The 21,615-nt window shown below is 42.3% G+C and overlaps 1 protein-coding gene across 2 annotated transcripts in view; it reads right to left on the bottom strand.

Annotated features, from left to right (window-relative positions):
- The window catches only part of Sec24a (SEC24 homolog A, COPII component), a 65,761-nt gene that overhangs the window by 6,813 nt on the left and 37,333 nt on the right, over positions 1-21,615 (bottom strand). For both annotated transcript variants that reach the window (XM_021175566.3, XM_021175567.3), the window contains exons 11-21: positions 21,259-21,377; positions 17,058-17,113; positions 15,773-15,979; positions 14,643-14,763; positions 12,989-13,147; positions 11,480-11,653; positions 8,706-8,816; positions 6,910-7,085; positions 4,712-4,849; positions 1,593-1,697; positions 1,249-1,341 (exon numbers count right to left, since the gene is read on the bottom strand). In XM_021175566.3, the coding sequence (XP_021031225.1) occupies positions 1,249-1,341; positions 1,593-1,697; positions 4,712-4,849; positions 6,910-7,085; positions 8,706-8,816; positions 11,480-11,653; positions 12,989-13,147; positions 14,643-14,763; positions 15,773-15,979; positions 17,058-17,113; positions 21,259-21,377 (1,459 nt within the window). The remainder of the gene's footprint in view (positions 1-1,248; positions 1,342-1,592; positions 1,698-4,711; positions 4,850-6,909; positions 7,086-8,705; positions 8,817-11,479; positions 11,654-12,988; positions 13,148-14,642; positions 14,764-15,772; positions 15,980-17,057; positions 17,114-21,258; positions 21,378-21,615) is intronic.

Raw genomic sequence — 21,615 nt, 5'->3', positions numbered from 1 at the left:
CTCTGTAGAGCAGGCTGGCCTCGAACTCAGAAATCAGCCTGCCTCTGCCTCCCGAGTGCTGGGATTAAGGGCGTGCACCAACACGCCCGGTGGCGTCATTATTTTTATGGATTAACCACCTACACATAGACCTCCACCACCTCCTAATGGGTTTCATAAAGAGCTGAGGCAGGAGAGGAAAGGCAGGACTTCCTGGTAGAGGTAGGAACTGTGGTTCCTACCAAACTTTGAAAAAATTCAGAGGTGAGAGATTCGTCATCGTGACACAGAGGGGGAAGGAGTAAGTGCCAGGACTAACTGACTGACTGACTAAGGGGCCACGTGGCAGAGGTGGAATAGAATAGTCGGGATAATTTAAGTTAGACGAGCTATCTGGGAGGTAGCCAGCTAAGGCCTAAGCTTAATAAACACTAAGTCTCTGTGTGGTTACTCAGGAGCTGGCAGGGCAGAGACAGTCTGGTGATACTATTTCCAAACCACCCTACAGATGAAATGCACACAAAACTGCGAAGAGGCTGCGGACGGCTCAGATTTAGGAGCATGTGCACCTCTTACGGAGGACCTGGGTCCCCTATCACCCACATGGTACTCACGACCATCTAGAAGTCCAGTTCCGTGGATCCACACCCTGTTCTAAACTTCACAGGAACCAGGCATGCATGTGATATACATATCTACATGCAAGCAAAACATTCATACACATGAAATAAAACAAAAATAACCCCAAGGCTAACCAAAAATATCATTTGAAGACAAAATGAGCCAGGTATAGGGACAGAGGCAAGAGACAAGAGGCAGAGACAAGTAGATCTCTGTCAGTTTGAGGCCAACCTGGTCTACATAGTGAGTTCTAGGCCAGCCAGAGCTACATGGTGACCAATGTAAAAATACAAAACAAAACAAAGAAATACAAAAACAAAACCCAAAACCACAACAAACGAGACAAGATGAGCCTGGCATAGTGGTATGTGGCTATAGTCCTATCTAATAGAGACTCTGAGGCATAAGGAACCCTCTGCGTTCTTGAGACATAGACAAACCTGAACACCATAGCAAGAGCCTGCCTGTAAACACACCCAAACTAAACCATAAAATGAGCACTTGTAGTCAGTAGAGATAGTATCTATAAAGATACTTACTTTGGGAGAAATTTGGAGTCTTAAGTCCTGATCTGAAAATAGGGTTCATGTTTGTATCATATTTGAAATGTCCTTTAAATAGTTTACGACCACTAACATAAAAGCTTACCATTGTCTGTGGAATTGATGCATAGTTTTGAACTCCCAGAACTTGGCTGAGAAAATTTTGTGAACAATTTCTTCCAACCCAAAGCATCAGTAACTGCAAACACAAATACACTGTTTTGAGAGACAGCCTAATAGTGAGTCTGATACTTTTATCATTGGTTATGCTTTAAAAAGTCAAAGGATGAGCATGCTTAGTGAGACTGTACAGAGAACTACGAAACACTGTGAAATGGGAGACAGCAGGGAGGATGGTCAGCACTAATGTATAAAGAAAGGCAGCTGAAGCCAACCATTAAGGAGGCTCAGCAGCACACTGAGCTCATAAGACTGAGATAATCCACTCACTGAGCCTGCATCCATGAGGAACGCTCCATCTCTGCTCAACTTCTCCACCGAGAGCTGAAGAATGGGGGGCTGAGGTATGGTTCTGTCATTGATGTTGAGAGCTCCCTGAAGGAGGCAAAGAATGAAGTTTTTAGATACAGGTTAGATACAGGTTAACATGTACTCACAGAGTCTAATTAGGCAGATCATCCCAGGGATCTGCTGCCTCTGAAAATTTCGAGTGATAAAATGACAGGTGGCTGCCATGCCTGCCTTGTTTTTCATGTGGGTTCTGAACTCTGGTCCTCATGCTTCCACAATAAACATTTTATTCCTAGCCTCAGTACTTTTTTGGAAAAAGAGTCTGCCATAGCTCAGGCTGGCCTCAAACTTTTTATGTAGCTGAAGCTGATCTTGAACTCCAGATTGTTCTGCCTTCTCCTCTAAGTGCTGAAATTACTGGCCTGGGGTACCACGCTCAGCTCTCTAGAGCCAGGGTTAAGTAACTAACACAATGAAATGAATTGACTTACAAGAGTTTGGATCTTAAATAGGCAAGTCAGTTATGCATAATAAACATGGAATATTATGTATATTAAACAAAGCCACCATGAGTCTAATAATTGAAATTAAATTCTAATCATATTTATTTCTTAGTTGTATAGCTAGAAGTTAATGGCAGGTGTTTTCTGTCACTTGCCACCTTATTCTTTGAGACAAGCTCTCAATGAACCTGGAGTTTGTTGACTCAGTTACCTGGCTGGCCAGCAGGTCCCTGGGCTTCCCCAGTGCTGGGCTTACAGATCCATGGTGTCATATTCTGGGGAACTAACTCAGGTCCTCATGCTTGTGCAGCAAAGCACTTTACCCACAAATCATCGCTCCAGCCCATTCCCATCTTTAGTTTTTTGAGACCAGATCTTTAGGTACAGGCTGGTTGCCAGCTTCCTGTGTAGCTAAAGATAACTCTGAATTTCTTTTCTGATCCTCCTGCCTCCGTGTTCCAAGAGTTGACAATGTAGGTATGAACCACCATGCTAGGTTAATGCCAGGGTGGAGAGTGGACCCACCAACTGGGCTGTTACAGTCTTTAAAGAGAGGGTCTCCTTAGCCAGGCATGCCTGGAACTCCCTTTATAGCTGGCTGGGGCTGGCCTTGAACTCCTGACCCATCTTGCAAGTGCTAGGATTATCCGTGCCACCAAGCTTGACTTTGGTTTTAAAAATTAAATTGAAAAATATAATATATAGTGAACAAATAAAGTGACATTAATGAAATTCAACTAATAATGGATTAATCAAGTCTCTCTCCTTTTTTCTTTCCTCCTCCTCTTCTTCCTCTTCTTCCTTTTGTTGCTCCTCTTCTTCCTCCTCCTTTTCTTCTTCCTCTTCCTCCTCTTCTTAGAGTTTTTGAATTTTGTTTCTGAGGCAGGGACTGATTTCAAACTCATGAGCTCAAGTGATCCTCTTGTTTTAGCTAAAGTTGTTTGAACTATAGGAATAAGCCATTTAGGTATAGCCCAGGAAACTACAAAGTTAAACATTAGGAACGACTGGTAAGAGCCTTCTGTGCTGGCTATCTTATGTCCACTTGGCACCAGCTAGAGTCACCTGAGAAGAGAAAACTTTAACTGAGAAAATGCCCCCACCAGATTGGCATTTCCCTCAATTAGTGAGTGATGTGAGAAGAGCCCGTTGTGGGCAGTGCCTGGGGGTAGGATATTTCCTGTCAATTACATTAAAATATTAGTGCAGCAGGAAGCTTGTGATTGGACAGGGAAAAGGGAGGCAGAACAAAGAGTTGCAGGGACAAAGAGCAGATCCTGATCCCACGTGGGTTTAGATAGCCACAGGTGGTAATAAACATCATAAAGGGATAGAATAATTGAGATAACTTGTTTGATCTAGGTGGGCAGCTTGTATCATTATCATTTGGCCCTGAAATTATTGTGTAGGCATCTTGTGAATTGAGAATTTATTGATATATAATAAATAAATCTTTTTTTTAAATTTTTTTAAAAGATTTATTTATTTGTTATATGTAAGTACACTGTAGCTGTCCTCAGACACTCCAGAAGAGGGCGCCAGATCTCGTTACGGATGGTTGTGAGCCACCATGTGGTTGCTGGGATTTGAACTCTGGACCTTCGGAAGAGCAGTCGGGTGCTCTTACCCACTGAGCCATCTCACCAGCCCCATAAATAAATCTTTAAAAGTCAGATATATGTAAGTACACTGTAGCTGTCTTCAGACACTTTTTCTTCTCTCTCCAGCCCTGCTTGCTCTGGCCCAGATTTATTTCTTTATTATATATAAGTACGCTGTAGCTATCTTCAGACACACCAGAAGAGGGCATCAGATTTCATTACAGATGATTGTGAGCCATCATGTGGTTACTGGGACTCAAACTGGGGAGCTTCGGAAGAGCAGTCAGTGCTCTTAACTTCTGAGCCATCTCTCCAGCCCTCTAAATCTGACTTGTTAATTATAAGCTTCTAGAGTTTTGTTTCTACTGGGTTGCTGGGTGTTGAGGTGCTGACTGCTGGGTGGATGGTCGTTGCGTTGTGTTACGTTCCGTTGCGTTGCGTTACGTGTGGCTGGCATGGCAGCCAAGGGAAGGGAACACAGGAGCTCTGGTCCTGCTGGAGAGTTGGCAGGCAGAGAGTAGCTGGATGAAGTGCAGGAGCTTGGTGATTCTTTTTAAATATTTCCCGCAACAGTGCCCCCTATGGTCTGGTGGTGTTGGCTGTGTAAGAAGCCTGACTGAGTAAGCCGTAGAGAAGCCTGTACACAGCACCCTCCATGGCTTTTCCTCAGCTGCTTCTCTGATGATGAACTCTATGCTAACAGAAGCCTTTCCGCCAAGGTGACTTTGGTCATGGTGTTTCCTCACAACAATAGACACTCTGAGACACCTTGTATAGTATATCTCTATCTTTAAATCTCAAATTAGAAAAAAAGAGAGTATGTCTTAGAAAACTTAAAGTTAATATTTTCAGGAATGTCCCTAAATATCAAAGTTTCTGTACATTTACCTAGGAAAAAACAAACAAGGATTTAGGTAACAAACTCATTCTGTACAGAATATAATTAGGCTTCACATTTTTCAGAAGAAGCCACAGAACAGGGAGTTGGTCTTACCTCATCTGAGAGGTTGTCAACTCTATACAAGCTGGGATGTGTTGTGAGCATGAGGTGAACCAATGGCTGGTTTTTCACTTGACACATGGCAAAAATTCGTTCATCTAGACGTACACTTGTCCCAGTCTGGAAAGATTTCTATAATAAAACAACACCCCGCCTCCCAACATTAGAAAAAGACAGAGTTTTGTAAATGTCAATTGCTAAAAGATTATCATTAGACAGAATTAGCAATTTATCATAAATTATTTTATCTTTGAAGAAGTCATTACCCTGTAGCCTCATCTGGAAGTCTCAACTAGTCAATACCTGAGCACTGCTAAGTCACCCGATCTCCCTGGAGTCTGTTTCCTCACTGCTAGGCTAGGCCTAACTGCAGTGACTGTGATGGAGCTGAGAAGCCTGGGAAGGATGGTACCCTGGCGACAAGATAAAGGTACACATGGCATAGCAAAAAGACAAGTGTGCCACGTCTGCTGGACGGTAATTGTTTCTTCCACAACGGGAGACATTAAAACTCAAGACAATACAGTAGATCCCACAGCCTCTGAAGCAGGGTGGTACCACACTTGAGGACAGTGGCACGGCAGAGCTGAGGCTGGGACAGTTTTACTGCTGTAGTAGCTGCACTCAGGCTGGCAGAGCGGTGAGGTGAGGGCTAGTGTCTCAGTTGGTGGAGAGGAATACAAGAGGCAGAGAACAATGAATATTCACAGACTGAATGTGACTAGAACGCCTTTTCCAGGCAGGTTCAGGTAAACTGAACCAGGCTAGCCTCAAACTCAGAAATCCTCCTGCCTCTGCCTCCTAAGTGCTGGGATTAAGGGTGTGCACCACCACTGCCCGGCAATCACTGTATTTTATAGGTGAAATAATGCACTTACATCTTTTTCATTTACTGTTATTACATACTAGGTGCTGTGATTAAATAACGAATAAAAAAAGACAAAAACCTTCCCAGCACTTGGGAGGCAGAGGCAGGTAGATTTCTGAGTTCGAAGCCAGCCTGGGTCTACAAAGTGAGTTCCAGGACAGCCAGGGTTACACAGAGAAACCCTGTCTCAAAAAACCAAAACCAAAACCAAAAAAAAGACAAAACTTTTGTATTCATGGTTTACTTCCTGAAAAGGAGAAATAAAGGTGAATGTAAAAATACACTCAAGATGTAGAGGTGGGTGGATCTCTGTGAGTTCAAGATCAGCCTGGTCTACAAAGTGAGTTCTACAATGAGGCTACACGGTAAGACCTTGTCTCAACAACAAAAAGGAAAAATAATAAATCAGCAAACTGTGCTCAGTGATAACTGACATAGAAAAATTGTAGGAGGCAAGAGGAACGAAGGTGTCGCAGTGCTGCATGATGGGAAGGGATGACAGCGCTGTATGTCTAACAGCGAGTGTCTGTGTGTGTGTGTGTGGAGGGGTGGGGAGGGCGGGAGGGGAAGATATCAAGGAAGGCAGACCATTAAAAAAGGCTTTTTGTTTGTTTTTTCGAGACAGGGTTTCTCTCTATAGCCCTGGCTGTCCTGGAACTCACTCTGTAGACCAGGCTGGCCTCGAACTCAGATATTCGCCTGCCTCTGCCTCCCGAGTGCTGGGATTAAAGGTGTGCGCCACCACACCCAGCTAAAAAAGGCTTTCAAGAGAAGATCTTGGATTGTTAAATGATAAAACTTAAATACTTAGGTAATTTCTGTGACTTAAGTAAATAAGTTAGAACTGGGCTGGCAAGATGACTCAGCAGAAAGAGGCATTTGTGACCCCATACACATGCTGTGGCACGCACACACCACTCCCCACACACAGCCCCACTGTGCCCTGAGCAGTACCTCTCCATCCCTCACACTCCCGGTGTCTAAAGGCTGTCACATGGCTCTGAGTCTGTGTGTTCGCTTTTAAGCTTCCAGTGTGCATGAGAACATGCAGCAGGTGCGTTCAGAGCAACACTACAACTTTCAGGTCTTTCTTTGGTTATCATTTAAATTTGCAGTCATATCACTGAACTGTTGGTGAGTGAGGCACTTACATTAAATTAGTTATTCATAAATGTCTTTGGCTATAAATCCCTCTAATGCTCCTGTGAGAGACAGGGTTCCCAGTCTCAGAACATTTAGCTGGTCTAAAGCTACTTATACAATATTTAAAAGTTCAATAAAAAGCTTTTCAACATTCTTAGTGTGCCAGCCTGAGTTTTCTTACCTGTTTTAGGAGAGCCAACACAAAAAGTGGGAAAAGCCTCAAGGAGAAAGGAACCATGAGGCCTGGCTGCTGGCCACTCAGGACTGAAGAGCGGTAGGCTGAGAGAGAGTCGATGACAGCATTCACCAGGGCATCCCGGGCATCACTCAGGCTGGCAGTCACCGACCTGTCAACAGCTAGTGAGGTGAGGGCAGGACAAAAAGAGAGACAGGATATAGGCTTGGTGATTCATCTAGAAAGAACAGAAGAGATCATTCATTCACGCACGCACACACGCACGCACACACACACACATGCACACACGCACACACTCAAGAGGATAGCTTGGGGGAATTGGTTCTCTTTCCATTATGTAAATTCAGGGGTTGAACTCAGGTAGTCAGCATGTTGGCAAATAACACCTTTAACCTGTCAAGTTATCTTCCTGGCCCAATTAAAAACAATTTTTTTTTTTTTTTGAGATAGGGTTTCTCTGAGTAACAGCTCTAGCTGTCCAGGATCAGGCTGGCATTAAATTCTCAGAGATCTGCCTGCCTCTGCCCACAAGGTGCCCAGACATCCAGAGGCCCAGTGAAGTGTTTTTCAGAGCAGACTTAAGCAAGGTTATGAATGAACACATCTGTTCCTAAAAACTGTTAAATAAGCTGATCTTGAGATCAGGACAGAATAACGGCCCAAACCATATTTTGGCTATTTTGTGTTATGTATTTATATGAGGCAGTTTTTTCAGCATTGATGATAATAAAGATATAATAGATCAACTCCAAGAAATGGTGAAAATACCCCACAACTTAGAAAGCAAGCAGTTCAGCCACAAGTTTTTATGTAAAAATAAAATAAGCACAGTGATCTCATTAATAGCAATTTGCTTTTATATTTACTAAATGGAAAAACCATAAATATACAAAGTCATAAAGTTTATGATTCATTATCAATAACTGTCTGATTTGTATACCTGTATACCTGGGCTGCATAAAATACTTTTGGGTGCACAGGGTCAGTTGTTAAGGGTGCAGCTGTTTAGGAAGCCATCTTTCACATGTTGTTATTCATGTCAGAGCATTAGCAACAGCTCCAGCAAGTGCTCACACTACACAGTGTATGAGAGTTGGTTACGTGAGGGGCTGAGACGTGGCATCGCAGTTAGGAGCACTGCTGCTGTTGCAAAGGACTTGGGTTTAGTTCCCAACACGGACATGGCAGCTTACAACCATCCTTAACTGTAGTTCTAGGGGTTCCATGTCCTCTTCTGGCCTCCTCAGGCACCAGGCACACAAATATGCACAGATAAACATATAGGCAAAACACCCATAAACATAAAATAGAAATAATTTTAAAATATATTTCTATTCTTTTATATTTATAATCTTTAAGAAGAACTTTCAGAAGAAAATATTGGATATATTTTTTTAAAGATGGTTATTTAAGTCCAATGTAGACAAATAAACATAGGAAATCACTTAATGGTGGCTTAGTCAGTGAGGGTAGGTGGGAGCACTAATTGGGCATGACATCCTTTGGGATGATAAAAATGTTCTAAAATTAGACTGTGATGATGGCTGTACAGCCCTGTAAACTTATACAATTAAAAAGGGTGAAATCCCTCTAATATGCGATTATGCCTCCATAAAGTGCAAGCAAACACAGGCACGTGAGCTCAGCGGACCTTTCTGTTGAAACAGACCAAAGCACTCTACGTCAAAACCTCTAAGGTACCAACTTCAGGTAGAACAAAAATATATGGATGTGTTAGGTGGTATGGTATGGAAAATATCTAAAGCAATAACAATTCTTACCCATATTGGCTAATAACCCTGAAATTGCTTGCACATCAGCTCCAAGAAAGACTTCATTCAGGGTAGAAACTACCGGCAAACACAAAGTATGGACACGGATTCTTCTTTCACCTTTGTGAGGAAACATAATAGCTATTTTTTAAAAGAGGTTATGTTAAAGTCACTTCTTTTTTCTTTTCCTTTAAAAAATATTTATCAGACAATCACTTTGCTTATTTATTACTATTTGTGCACAAAGATGAGAGGATAATGTCTACAGAGTTGGCTCTGTCACCATGTGCACTCCAGGCTCAGGCTTGGTGACAGGCACCTTCAGCTGCTGAACACCCTGCCAGTCCTGAAAAGTGTTTCTTTTTTAACTTAGAACCAAGAAGGTCATAGAGAAAGCAAATGCCCAAGAGTATCAGAAAAAATGTTCAGGTTTTATATTTTAACTGTGAAACTCTTCTTGTTCAGGTTATTTTTAATAGACAGGAGAAATTGTAGTTGACACCCGATAAGGTCCTAGTTTTTCCTCTCTCCTGCTGACCAGGATCAAGATAAGAGCCCAGGCAGCCTCCAACTCATAATCCTACATCCTCAGCTACCTGAGTGCTGAGATCAGAGAACCACACAACTAAGTCTAGGCCTAACTAATCTGCCTTTAAAAAAGATTTTAGACCAGGCGTAGCGATGCATGCCTTTAATCCGAAACTCAGGAGGCAGAGGTAGGCAGATCCCGAGATGACCCTGGTCTACAAAGAGTCCAGGCCAGTCAGGACTATTACACAGAGAAACCCTGTTTCAAAACCCTATACCGCCCTAGAAAAAAAGATTTATTTATTTTTATTTTGAGTATTTTGCCTGCACCTATGTCTATGTACCATGTTTGTGCTTGGTGCCAGAGAAATGGGATACCTTGGAACTAGAGTTAGAGATGGTTGTGAGCGGAGCTAGGAAACAAACCTGGGGCCTCTGGATGAAGAATCAAATTCCTTTAAGTGCTGAGTACGTCTCCAACACCAGTTTTATTTATTTATATATATATATATATATATATATATATATATATATATATATATATATTTTTTTTTTAGACTTATTTATTTTTTGTGTATGAATATTTTATCTGCATGTATATATGTATATCATGTATGTGACTGGTGTCCTCAGAGATAGGAAGAGGGCAATGGATCTCTTGGAAATGGGAGTTATGGGTGGTTGAGAGCTGCCGTGTGGGTATTGGGAACTGAACCAAACTAGGGTCTACAAGAGCAGCAAGTACTTTAAACTGCTGAGCTATCTTATCTCTCCAGCCCTCAATTTTATATATACTTATTTGATTGGTTTTTGTTTTTGTTTTGAGGGAGGGTCTCACTAGGTAGCTATAGTTTTCCTGGAACTCATTACATAGACTAGACTGGTTCAAACTCATAGGGATCTGCCTGCCTCCCAAGTAGTGGGTCTGAAGGTTGTGCCACCGTGCCTGGCTTATATTTTTTAATAGAAGAATTTAAAAAAAAATTAGTATCTTACTACCTTTTCTTTGGTAATCATAGCAGCAATCTATGGATAAAACCAATATGAAAGCCTTTGGGTTTGGCTGCAGACACTTAGGGAATGACTAGATCTTTGATAGCCCAGCTCCAGGTATCTTGTTCTCCTGTAACTGTTTCTCACCACGACTGGATTGTTAGCATTTGCTTCTATGTCCATTCATAAAGAGGTATGGATCTTGCTCTTAATGGTCTCAGAATCTTTTTGCATTCATCATTAGCATTTTCAAAGCTAAAGATTCAATTAAGAGCATTGGGGACTGTCCTGGCAGTCAGCTCAGCAGCCAGCCTCTGTCATGTGTATAGTTTTGGAAGCTGCAGTCCTGTGCTTCCTGTATGCTCAGGTAATACTGATTCCTTCTCAGGTCTCTAATGGGGTTGAAGACTAAACAATTAGTCTCACAATTAAATTTAAGTTGTTTAACATTTAAAGAAGTGTTTTAGCCGGGCATGGTGGTTTAATCCCAGCACTTGGGAGGCAGAGGCCAGCCTGGTCTACAAAGTGAGTTCCAGGAGAGCCAAGGCTACACAGAGAAACACTGTCTCGAAAAAAAAAAAAAAAAAAAGAAGTGTTTTAAGTCTAAGACAATTTTTTTTTTAACAATACAAATTAGGATAAAAATTGATTTAAATCCAGTACTCTGAACTCACCAGGATAGGATAGATAATAAAATACTTTCTTCTGCATTGCTGAATACAAACAAAACTGGAATTTTGAATGTAACTCTTACTTAATACTTTTCATAATTATTCCTACTGTATGTTGTTTATTATTACTAAAAGAGAACCTTTTTATTTAGGCAAAAAAGGAGAATTTTTGAGGTAAGGTATGTTGCTATGTATTGTAATGCTAAATACTAGTCCTGGTTGTACCCAGGGCTGAGGAAATTCTCATGTAGACCCAAGTGATGCTATGTCACCTTACCGCTCCAAGTTAGCCCCAGCTGGTGAGTAAGGATGCCCACAGCCCACAGCTGGGCAGGAGAGAGGTAGGTGGGGTCTCAGTACCAGGGCTACACATCTGTTGAGAGGCTAGGTCTCAGCTGGGTGCAGTGGTGCATGCCTTTAATCTCAGGACTTGGGAGGCACAGGCAGGTGAATTTCTATGGGTCTGAGGCTAGCCCGGTTGATACAGTTAGTTCCAGGCCAGCCAGAGCAGAGCATAGAAATTCCGTATCAAGAAACTCAAGAGGGTAGGTGTCATGTTTTTTGTGATAATAAATGCAAACAAACCATTACCTTTACTTGATGTATATAAGAGTGCTGACTGGAAGGAAACTAGCTGAGTGTCAGTGAGACTCTCTTCTACTGACATCTGGACCGCATACCCAGCATCTGGGTTGACATTGGGAAGAGACAGTAAGTCTGTAGAACGGACGAAGAAGTTCCCATGGAAGGTATGAATGGAAAGACCTAGAATAGAAAATTACCACCATGACTGTTATGTGCTTACTTATGGCTACTTCATCCTACTCCTTTTATCAGAGAGTAAACAGCTTGGAGAAGACAGAGCACTCAGCGATGCTGAGGGGCAAATGGGCATCTCTTAAGAAATAGTGAGAAACAGAAATCTTTTTGGAGGACACTGGCTGTATATACCAGCATTTTATTTTATCTTTAAAAGCTTATCATTGTTACATATATTCACTTCATTTGAGGGGAGAGGGACACCTGTGCACACAATGCACACACATGTGGAGGTCAGAGGAGTTTGTCCTCTCCTTCTGTCATGTGGGTCCCAGGGATTGAACTCAGGTTATCAAGTATGGCAGCTAATCCTTTGCCGGCTGAGCTGTCTCTCTGAGACCAGCATTTTGATTTCATACTTAGTACACACACATACGCATGAACACACGCATGTGCACATGTATGGCACACCCAGGCATTTTCTTTGGAGATTTGGCCCCCTTTTTAAAAAGCTGAAATAACCAACATAGCATAAAATGTACCATTTTAATGTACACAGTTCAGTAGTTATAAATGTATTCATAATATTCCTTATTTTTTTTTTATTTATTTTTTTTTTTGGTTTTTCGAGACAGGGTTTCTCTGTGTAGCCCTGGCTGTCCTGGCACTCACTTTGTAGACCAGGCTGGCCTCGAACTCAGAAATCCGCCTGCCTCTGCCTCCCGAGTGCTGGGATTAAAGGCATGCGCCACCACGCCCGGCTAATATTCCTTATTTTTAAAGATTGTTATTATTTTAAATTCTGTACAAGTGTGTGCCTGTGTGTGGGTTTGTGCGCATGAGTGCAGGACCTACAGAGGGCAGGGGCATCGATGCCTTGGAGCTGGAGTTACAGGGTGGTTGTGAGCCACAGTGTGGATGCTGGGAACATAACTTAGATCATCTGCAAGAGTAGTCTGTGCTCTGAACTGCAGAGACACTTCTCTAGCCCTAATATTTCCTATTTAAATAGTTTTCCCCCTTTAATTGCATAGTGTATAATTTCACATTCTTTTTTAAAAAATATATTTATTTATTTCATTTATATGAGTATACTATAGCTGTCTTCAGACACACCAGGAGAGGGTATCAGATCCCATTATAGATGGTTTGAGCCACCATGTGGTTGCTGGGAATTGAACTCAGGATCTCTGGAAGAGCAGTCTGTGCTCTTAACCCCTGAGTCATCTTTCCAGCCCATAATTTCACATTCTAAAACTCAATGTATCTCTGCAGGGTAAATCCTGTAAGATAAATATTTTTTATCATGTACCCTCTATGAGGGAAAAAAACTGTTCCCACCTTTGGTGCACCGGATCCTCATGACTGCCTCAAATCCAATCTTCCGAGTGAGGTACCTGTGTAGTTCCTTCTGTAGTTTCTGTACTTGCACTGGGTTGTGCTGGTGATGGTACGAGGGATAGTAATACACACTACCCGCTGAGTACCGAGAGATGCAGCCTGGAAGAGAACACACTCCTTTTAGACACCCCTTTATTCACTCGTGCGTGGGACTACAGTATACATTTACTTTCAATTTTATTATTTTAAATTAGATGCATGTGTATGTTGGGTCTGTACACATGAGTACAGGTACCTACAGAGGCCAGAGGCATCAAGTTCCCGGGAGCTGGAGTTATAGGCGGCTAGGAGTCATAATGTGGGCAACATAATTTGGGTTATATTGTGTACACACACACACACACACACACACACACACCCCTCAGCCTCTCAATACACTCCTCTAAAATAATAACTACTAATACTTCCCATCAAAGTAACTGTTCACATTCCTCTCTAACGTCTCAAAGTACCACCAAAAAGAATATGCTACTCCTATAATAGTGCTATAGTAAGCGACTTCTCTACTTCCCTTATACCAATTAAGAGTACAATGTCATGTGTAGTGCTGTATGATTTTGCTCCTAGCACTTGGGAGCAAGAGTAAGAAGATCTCTATGATTTGGGGGCTGGCCTGGTTTATACAATGTGTTCTGGGATAGCCAGGGCTATGTGAAGAAACACTGTCTCATTTTTTTAAAAAAAAGCTGGGCATGGAGTCTGTCTCATTTAAAAAAAAAAAAAAAGAGCTGGGCACGGAGTAAGCTCCAGGACAGCCAGGGCTACAAAGGGAAACAGTCTCGAAAAATCACTAAGGAAAAAAAAGTACAAGAATTATAATAGATTAAAAAAGGTACAGGCTTTAATAGACTAAAGTGTCTGATAAAGTGACTGGTCAGCAGGAGACCAAACATGGTGGCACATGCATATGGTTTCAGTTACTTGAAGGTGTATTATGGTGGAGGGCGGGAGTAATTGCTGAGGCCAAGATCTGGATAACACTAAGACTCCATTTCATAAATAGAAAACTGGGCCAGTGGGTAAAGGTGCCTTCCACCAAGCCAGATAGCCTGAGTCTGATTCCCGGACCCAGGTGGTAGGAGACCCAAGTCCTGTAGGGTGTGACCTTCACACCTGTCACACCTGCCCACATGTATACAAACATAAATAAATGAATGTAAAAAATTAACTTAAAACAAGAAAGAAAGCTGAAACGACAGCCATGGCAATGAATAAGACTAACACTCCCAGAGAATAAGGCTTATCTTCACCTGCTTCTCTACTCAGAACACTGTTACAACATCATTCTGATATTTATTCAATAAAAATCCAAACAGACAAACAAAACATTAAATAGAAGTCACTGCTGGGTGTGACAGCACAAGCCTGTAATTGCGGTACATGAGAAAAGGGGCAGGAGAATCAGGACATCAGAGCCATCTCTCTCGGGACCCAGAGGAGCTCAAGGTCAGCATGGGCTACCTGAGACTTTGTTTCAAAACAACAACAACAACAACAACAACAACAGGAAGGGAGGGAGGGAGGGAGGGAGGGAAGGAAGGAAGGAAGGAAGGAAGGAAGGAAGGAAGGAAGGAAGAAAGGGGCAAGAACATACCTAGAGAAGCCAAATCCGAATACTGTCCACTGAGAAGGAATAAGTCAACAGCTGCTTGCTGCCCAGAACAGTCCAAGGCTAATTTCTTATAGAAGTCAGTGGATGGTGTCAGATGTATTTCCTATTAATTGTAGAATATAAGGAGAAAATTTTAAATTCATCAAAAAATAAATACATGGTTAGGGTAATACTACAGTGCTAAAGTACTTACTGAGGGCTTATGTTTATTCTGTTTACTATTAAGAAGAAATACTTAAATAAAAAAAGAAAAAACCTCTATTACTTATAATAATTATTATTAATTCTGTCATAATAATTACATGAAAAGACAAAGGTAACTATTATTTACACTTTAGCCTAATACATTCTCCATCTGATGAGGACACGCTAATGATGCCTATGTGGCGTGTGGTTGTCTCTTCATCTACAGAGGAACAGGAGCTAAAGCATCCGTTACTCAAGTGCACCCTCCCTATCTCATAGGCATTAGAACTTAAGCTGTCTGGCATGGCAGGAATGGCATGGAAACTATGTTATATGGTGGACCTGCTTTTCTCTTATCTTTTAGGAAATGCAAATTCCTAACCCTCTTACACAAAAGCTCAGAACCAATCCCTGGATATTAGGCTGTTAGTCTATCAAATTATGACCATTTTCTTTTTTCTTTTTATTTGGTTTTTTGAAACAGGTTTTTTCTGTGTATACCTGGCTGTCCTAGAATAATTCACTCCGTAGACCAGGCTGGCCTCAAACTCATAGAAATCCAATTGCCTCTGCCTCCTGAGTATCGGGATTAAAGGTGTGCACCACCACGCCCAGCTCCAAATTATGACCATTTCTAATGGTCATTTTGGTTCCACTTTGCCCCTAGTAAATTCTCTTAGTCTTCCAGACTCTCTCATCAAAGCCAGGTTGGATTTCCAACAGCCTAAAGTACTAAAGATGATAAAGCACAGATGTGTCAGGCAGGTATAAAAAATAATAGGACAGTTATGTGGAAATACACGTGAAACCCTTTACTCATTACTCCTCCTCCTCCTCACAGCTGAAAAAATAAATCAAATGGCAACAAGTTCTCTGGTTAAAGGGACAGCTCCAGCTAGCCCAGGCTATGCTCCTGGTGGTCTAACCTTAGCAGATGACCTTTGGTTGGGTTCCTCTCGTGGTTTCAGGGCTCCTACACCAAGCGTTGGGAGTTGTGTTTGGAAGACAGACATTCGACCACCAGTTGGTGATATCAGCTTAAACGCAGCCTGAAGTGCAGGACCCAAGGCACTCTGGGTCTCCAGTGTCTTAGTAAACATTTGTGGCAGTGTTTTCAGTAAATCTTGGACAAGCTTGTGAAATAAGCAAGAAGACTCAAGAATGTTACAATGAAAATTTTTTCATAATATATTATTATTTAATATAATAGACAGGACATTGAATCATGATGATGGTCTGAGAATCTATGGACAGTACAATAAACAATGAAGTTGGTCAATGACAAGAAAGCCATTTTAAATAAACATTATAAATTGGCAAGCAAGACATCAACACTGGGGCCTTACAGTTCTTGCACATGCAATAGTCTAGCAAGACTGTAAGTCCAGAATGTATGCAAAAGAACCATCACAATTTAGAAAATTATCTATTTTAATGCCATGAAACATGGCTTTCTCTATCACCTTTACAAACTTTATTCTTTTAAGTTCCAAAGTGAGTTTAACTTTTTCCTGTTGCAAAATCTAAGATATCCAGTAACGATGCTAACTAGTAGTATTACTACAAAAGAAAAACAAAGTCAAAACCAACTGCCTATATAAGTTAGGTTGTACAGATAAGAGAATTAATGGGGAAAAATACGTTGTGCTACAGCACAGTCTCCACTGACAACAGTGGAGAGCACAGACTTGCTAGTTAAATGTTACCCTACGGCATATATGCAGGTACAGGGTAGACAACATCCCCCCTTCAGACACATTCTGTTCACCTCTCACTGTATTATGTCATGGCAATTTCCAGGCAGGTAATAAGAGTTTCTTCTGAACTGACCCAATGACACTCTGTGAATCAGAAAAGCAAAAGCACTGAGAGCAGCCTGGCTATGTGCTTCCGCAGTGACCAGCAGCCTTCTTTCAGCAACCCTCCCTCTCCCCACACGGCCTGGCCTGCAGGACAGGCCTCCTCCAGGCGCTCTTCCCTTGGGAAGAGACTTGACTTCTGCTCCACCACAGATAACCTGCTGCCTTAGAGTAAAAACAACCAGTACAAGGCTGACCTCAAGAACTGTCCAGCTACTGAACGTAAACTAAGAGTAGATATAAAGTGCTACATAGCCTAAAAACATCAAAGAAAAGCAAAACTTAAAGTTTATTTCAGAAATATGCATTCAGTGTTACAGTTAAACATGGCAGGTAGGAAAGCACGCCTTACCTCTTTACTTTCATTTAAGTTTACTAGTAAGTTCTCTGGCATAGGTATAAAAACATCTGAAAGAGTAAAGAAGCATTCATTTTATTATTTATCTTTCCTCTTGATTTTTTAAAAAAAGATTTATTTATTATCATGTCTAAGTACACTGTAGCTGTCTTCAGACACACCAGAAGAGGGCATCAGATCTCATTACAGATGGTTGTGAGCCACCATGTGGTTGCTGGGAATTGAACTCAGGACCTTCGGAAGAGCAGTTGGTGCTCTTAACTGCTGAGCCATCTCTCCAGCCCCTTGGTTTTTTTTTTTTAAAGATTTTTATTTTATGTGTATGAGTACACTGCACAGATAGATGGTTTTGAGCATTCATGTAGTTGTTGGGAATTCAATTTTTAGGACCTTTGCTTGCTCTGGTCAACTCCACTTGCTCAGTCCCTGCTTGTTCAGGCCCAAAGATTTATTATTATACATAAGTACACTGTAGCTATCTTCAGATGCACCCGAAGCGGGTGTCAGATCTCATTATGGGTAGTTGTTAGCCACCATGTGGTTGCTGGGATTTGAACTCAGGATCTTCAGAAGAGCAGTCAGTGCTCTTACCCGCTGAGCCATCTCGCAGCCCCTCTCTTGATTTTTTTTTTTTTTTTTTCCCGAGACAGGGTTTCTCTGTGTAGCCCTGGCTGTTCTGGCACTCACTTTGTAGACCAGGCTGGCCTCGAACTCAGAAGTCCTCCTGCCTCTGCCTCCCAAGTGCTGGGACTCTGAAACTCTTAAAGTAGACCAGTCTACCCTAAAACTCAGAGATCCACCTGCTTCTGCCTCCCAAGTGCTAAGATTAAAGCTGTGTGGTTATTATGCCTGGCCAAAAGATACATTCTGAGTATGACAAAGACAGCTGTGGGGTTGGAGAGCTGGGTCAACAGTTAAGATCACTAGCTGTTCTCCTAGAGGACCCAGCTTCAGTTGCCAGCACCCACGTGGCTCACAGTTATCTGTAATTCCAGTTCCAGGGCATCCAATTCTACTTTCTGGCATAACTCCGAAGGCACTTATCAGATCATACAGCAATGCTTTTTTTTTTAATCTGAAGTAATAATTTACTAATATTTTTGTCGTGCAGGCAAGGCTTCTTCCAAAAGGAAACTGCACAGCAGTGCCCCTATGGTCCTGCAGAAGCAGGGGAACTAGAAGGCACGCCATCACTTCAGGTGAGCCTCTTAGAATAGCCACTCTTTCATTTTCTTGTTAGGTAGTGTTTTTTGTTGTTGTTGGTTTGTTTAATTTTCTAATGCCCACATGCTGTGTACGCCGGTGCATGGGGGTGGGCGTGAAAGATAGTATAGAGTAGCATCTTCAGAAATACCATCCACTTTCTTTGAAACAAGATCTTTCACTGGCCTGGAACTGACCAATTAGGCTAGACTGCCTGGCCAGCAAGGCCCGGGGATCTGCCTGACTCTGCCTTTCAAACCTGTGATTCCAAGTACACCACCACTTCTGATGTTTTTTATGTGAATTTATGTGGATTCTGGAGGTGGGAACAGGTCCATAGGCTTGCAAGGCAAGCACTTTACTGACAGAGCTAGCTCCTTAGCCCCTCATTTGGTTCTGAGACAGGGTCTTACTAGGTAGCCCAAACTGGCCTGGATCATTTTTCTGCTTCTGTCTCCCGAGTGCTGAGAACACAAGTATATACTACAATGTCCAGCTTACAAAACACCGTTAGAAGGAAAAGAATAACTCCTGCTCAAGAGGCCAGCCTAGTGTGCATGAGATCTTGTCTGAAAACAAAAATGTTTTATTAATTTTTAGGACCTTCATAAAATTCCTTACTTTTTGATAAGTGAGAGAATGAACATGTAAATTCCTTATAATGCCCTTTCCCTAGTTTGATTTCATCAGAGAAAAGTAATTTAATTCCTAGGAAAAATATATTTTGAATTTATTCTCCATATTAAATTTATTATTAGCGTTGGAGTTACATCCCAGTAGGTTAAGAACGTTTGTTCTTCCAGAAGGTGCTAATTCAAATCCTAGCACACATGTCAGGAGCTTACAACTGCCTGTAACTCCAGTTTTAGGGGATCCAGTGACCCGACACTTTTGGTCTGACATTAGCAGACACAGAAACACATTCATGGACTAAATAAATAAATAAATAAAAACAACTTATTATCAGAGGCTAGAGAGATGGGCCAGAAGTTAAGAGCACTTCCAGAGGTCCTGAATTCAGTTCCCAGCAACCACAACCATCTGTAATGGGATCCAACGTCCTCTTCTGGTGTGTCTGAAGATAGCTACAGTGTAGTCATGTAAATAAAATGAATACACCTTTTAAAAAATTCATTATCAGATACATAATTACAAGCATTTCCCCCACACCATGGGCTGGTTTCCTCTATACATAGACTATTCCCTGGTAAACTGGTATTGTGTTTTTCTTTTGCAGGTTACAGACTAAGCCCAGGGCCCTGCATATGTTAAGGGTGCATTCTACTACTTAATGAGATCCTAGCCACCGAGCCTTTTAAGACAGGGCTTTACTATGTACTTCAAATTTCTACACGAGCTCCCAAATATTACAGGTATATGCTGGCATACCCACTAAGAGTTTACTTTTGTTTTGAGACAGGGTCTCACATATTCCAGGCTGTCGCTGAACTGTCGCTGTAGCTGAGGATGAACCTCAACTTTGATCCTTCTGCCTTTAAAAACAAAACTCGCCGGGCGTGGTGGCGCACGCCTTTAATCCCAGCACTCGGGAGGCAGAGGCAGGCGGATTTCTGAGTTCGAGGCCAGCCTGGTCTACAAAGTGTGCCAGGACAGCCAGGGCTACACAGAGAAACCCTGTCTCGAAAAACCAAAAAAAAAAAAAAAAAAAAAAAACAAAACTCAAAGAACCAACCAAACAAAGAAACAAAATAAAAAACAGGGCTTTACTATGTAGGCCCCGCTGACCTGGAACTTGCAAGCGGGGCTGGCCTTGAACTCAGTGATCCTGCTGGATCAGCCTTCTGAGGGCTGGGATTTACAGGTACTATCCCTGACCACCACGGGTACCATGCAGGTTTATGTGGTGTTGGGGCTCCATGAATGTCTGACAAGCACTCATTACTGAGCCTCTCCAGCCTCTCAGGTAGGTTATGTATATGTTTGTCTGTCTGTCTGTGTGCAACAGGGGAGAGGCAAGCAAGCATCTGGAGTTCGGAACCCAGCTTGCAGGAGACCGTGCTCTCCATCTGCTTATGTGGCTCCGGTGTCGGGCTCCGGTCAGGAGGTCTGCTTTACCTAGTGCAAGAGCTTTCAGTATTGATGAAAACCAATGGTGTGGTTTTGCTTTTCCCTCTAACTGCCTGTGTTTGGGGTGTTACTTGTAGGAAGTCATCAGAGATCCTCCTGCCTCTGTCTCCCCGGTGGTAGAGTTAAAGGTGCGTGTCACCATTGCCTGGCATATTTTTAACTCTTACATTTACTTTCTTTTTTTGCTTTTTGTTTTCTGCGGCAGGAGCTCACTACTTACCGCTGGCTGCCCTGGCACTCACAATGGAGATGAGGTCGGCCTTAGGCTGTGCCGAGTCGCCTGTCTCCATGTGCTACCATGTTTGCTTTACTTCATGTTCTTCAAACAGCCCAAGCTCACTCTTTTTCATGTCAGCCTTCCCTTGCCGAACAGCCTTGACATAATAAATCACTGGCTGCTTCCTAGGGTCTGCTTTTGAGCTTCATCGTCTATCTTTCACCCCACGTCAGTGGTAAACGTCCTTTGCTATCTATGTGGCACAGGCAGGAGCTCGCCCACACAGCGACACCCACAGCCCTCAGGTTCTTCCAAGGGAAGACAGCCACATCTCCCCCAAGCTCTAACATCAAGCTGACTTTATTTCCTTGCTCAGCAATCACTTCTCCTCCGTCAGCCTTCTGGTCCCTGATAAAATGAGACTGGACTTAAAGACTCTCATAACCCCAACAGTCTAATAACTCTCCACTCAGGACTTCTCAGCCTGGCCCTGTGGTACACACAAGTTTAAGGCCAGCCTGGGCTATTCAGCGGGTTTAGCTCTGAAAAAAACAAAACAAAACAAACGACTTCTCTTTATTATACTAGAGTCATGTCACACATTCCTAACACATCAAAGACCTCAGGAAACATTTCTGAAAGGGACAATTCTCCAGGAAGTTGAGTGAGTTTGAGTGTAACACATACCGTCAATATCTGAAACTATTAGCATCTGAGGCTGGGAGAGACCTTCCTGAAGACTGTAGAAATGGATAGTGCTATCAAATGTTATGAAACCGATTTTTGTCCTAGTGTTGCCAGGAAGCCTAGAAACAAATTCACAAAAACGTTTTAATCATTGTCCTCTCTCTCTCTCTCTCTCTCTCTCTCTCTCTCTCTCTCTCTCTCTCTCTCTCTCTCTCTCTGTGTCACACGTAAGCACACACTGTAATACTATCGAGTGTGGCCCAGCATACACAGGTGCTTACAGCAGCCAAGGTTTACCTGCTATGAAAACACCCTCTTCAAGTGAAAGCAAATAACCCATAAAAAGCAGCAAAACTG

This window comes from Mus caroli, unplaced genomic scaffold (genome assembly GCF_978045245.1).
Source record: "Mus caroli unplaced genomic scaffold, Mus_caroli_1 scaffold_13, whole genome shotgun sequence".
NCBI classification, from domain to species: Eukaryota; Metazoa; Chordata; class Mammalia; order Rodentia; family Muridae; genus Mus; species Mus caroli.
The sequence above is the reverse complement of the archived record's forward strand: the minus strand, read 5'-3'. Positions and strand labels throughout refer to the sequence as shown.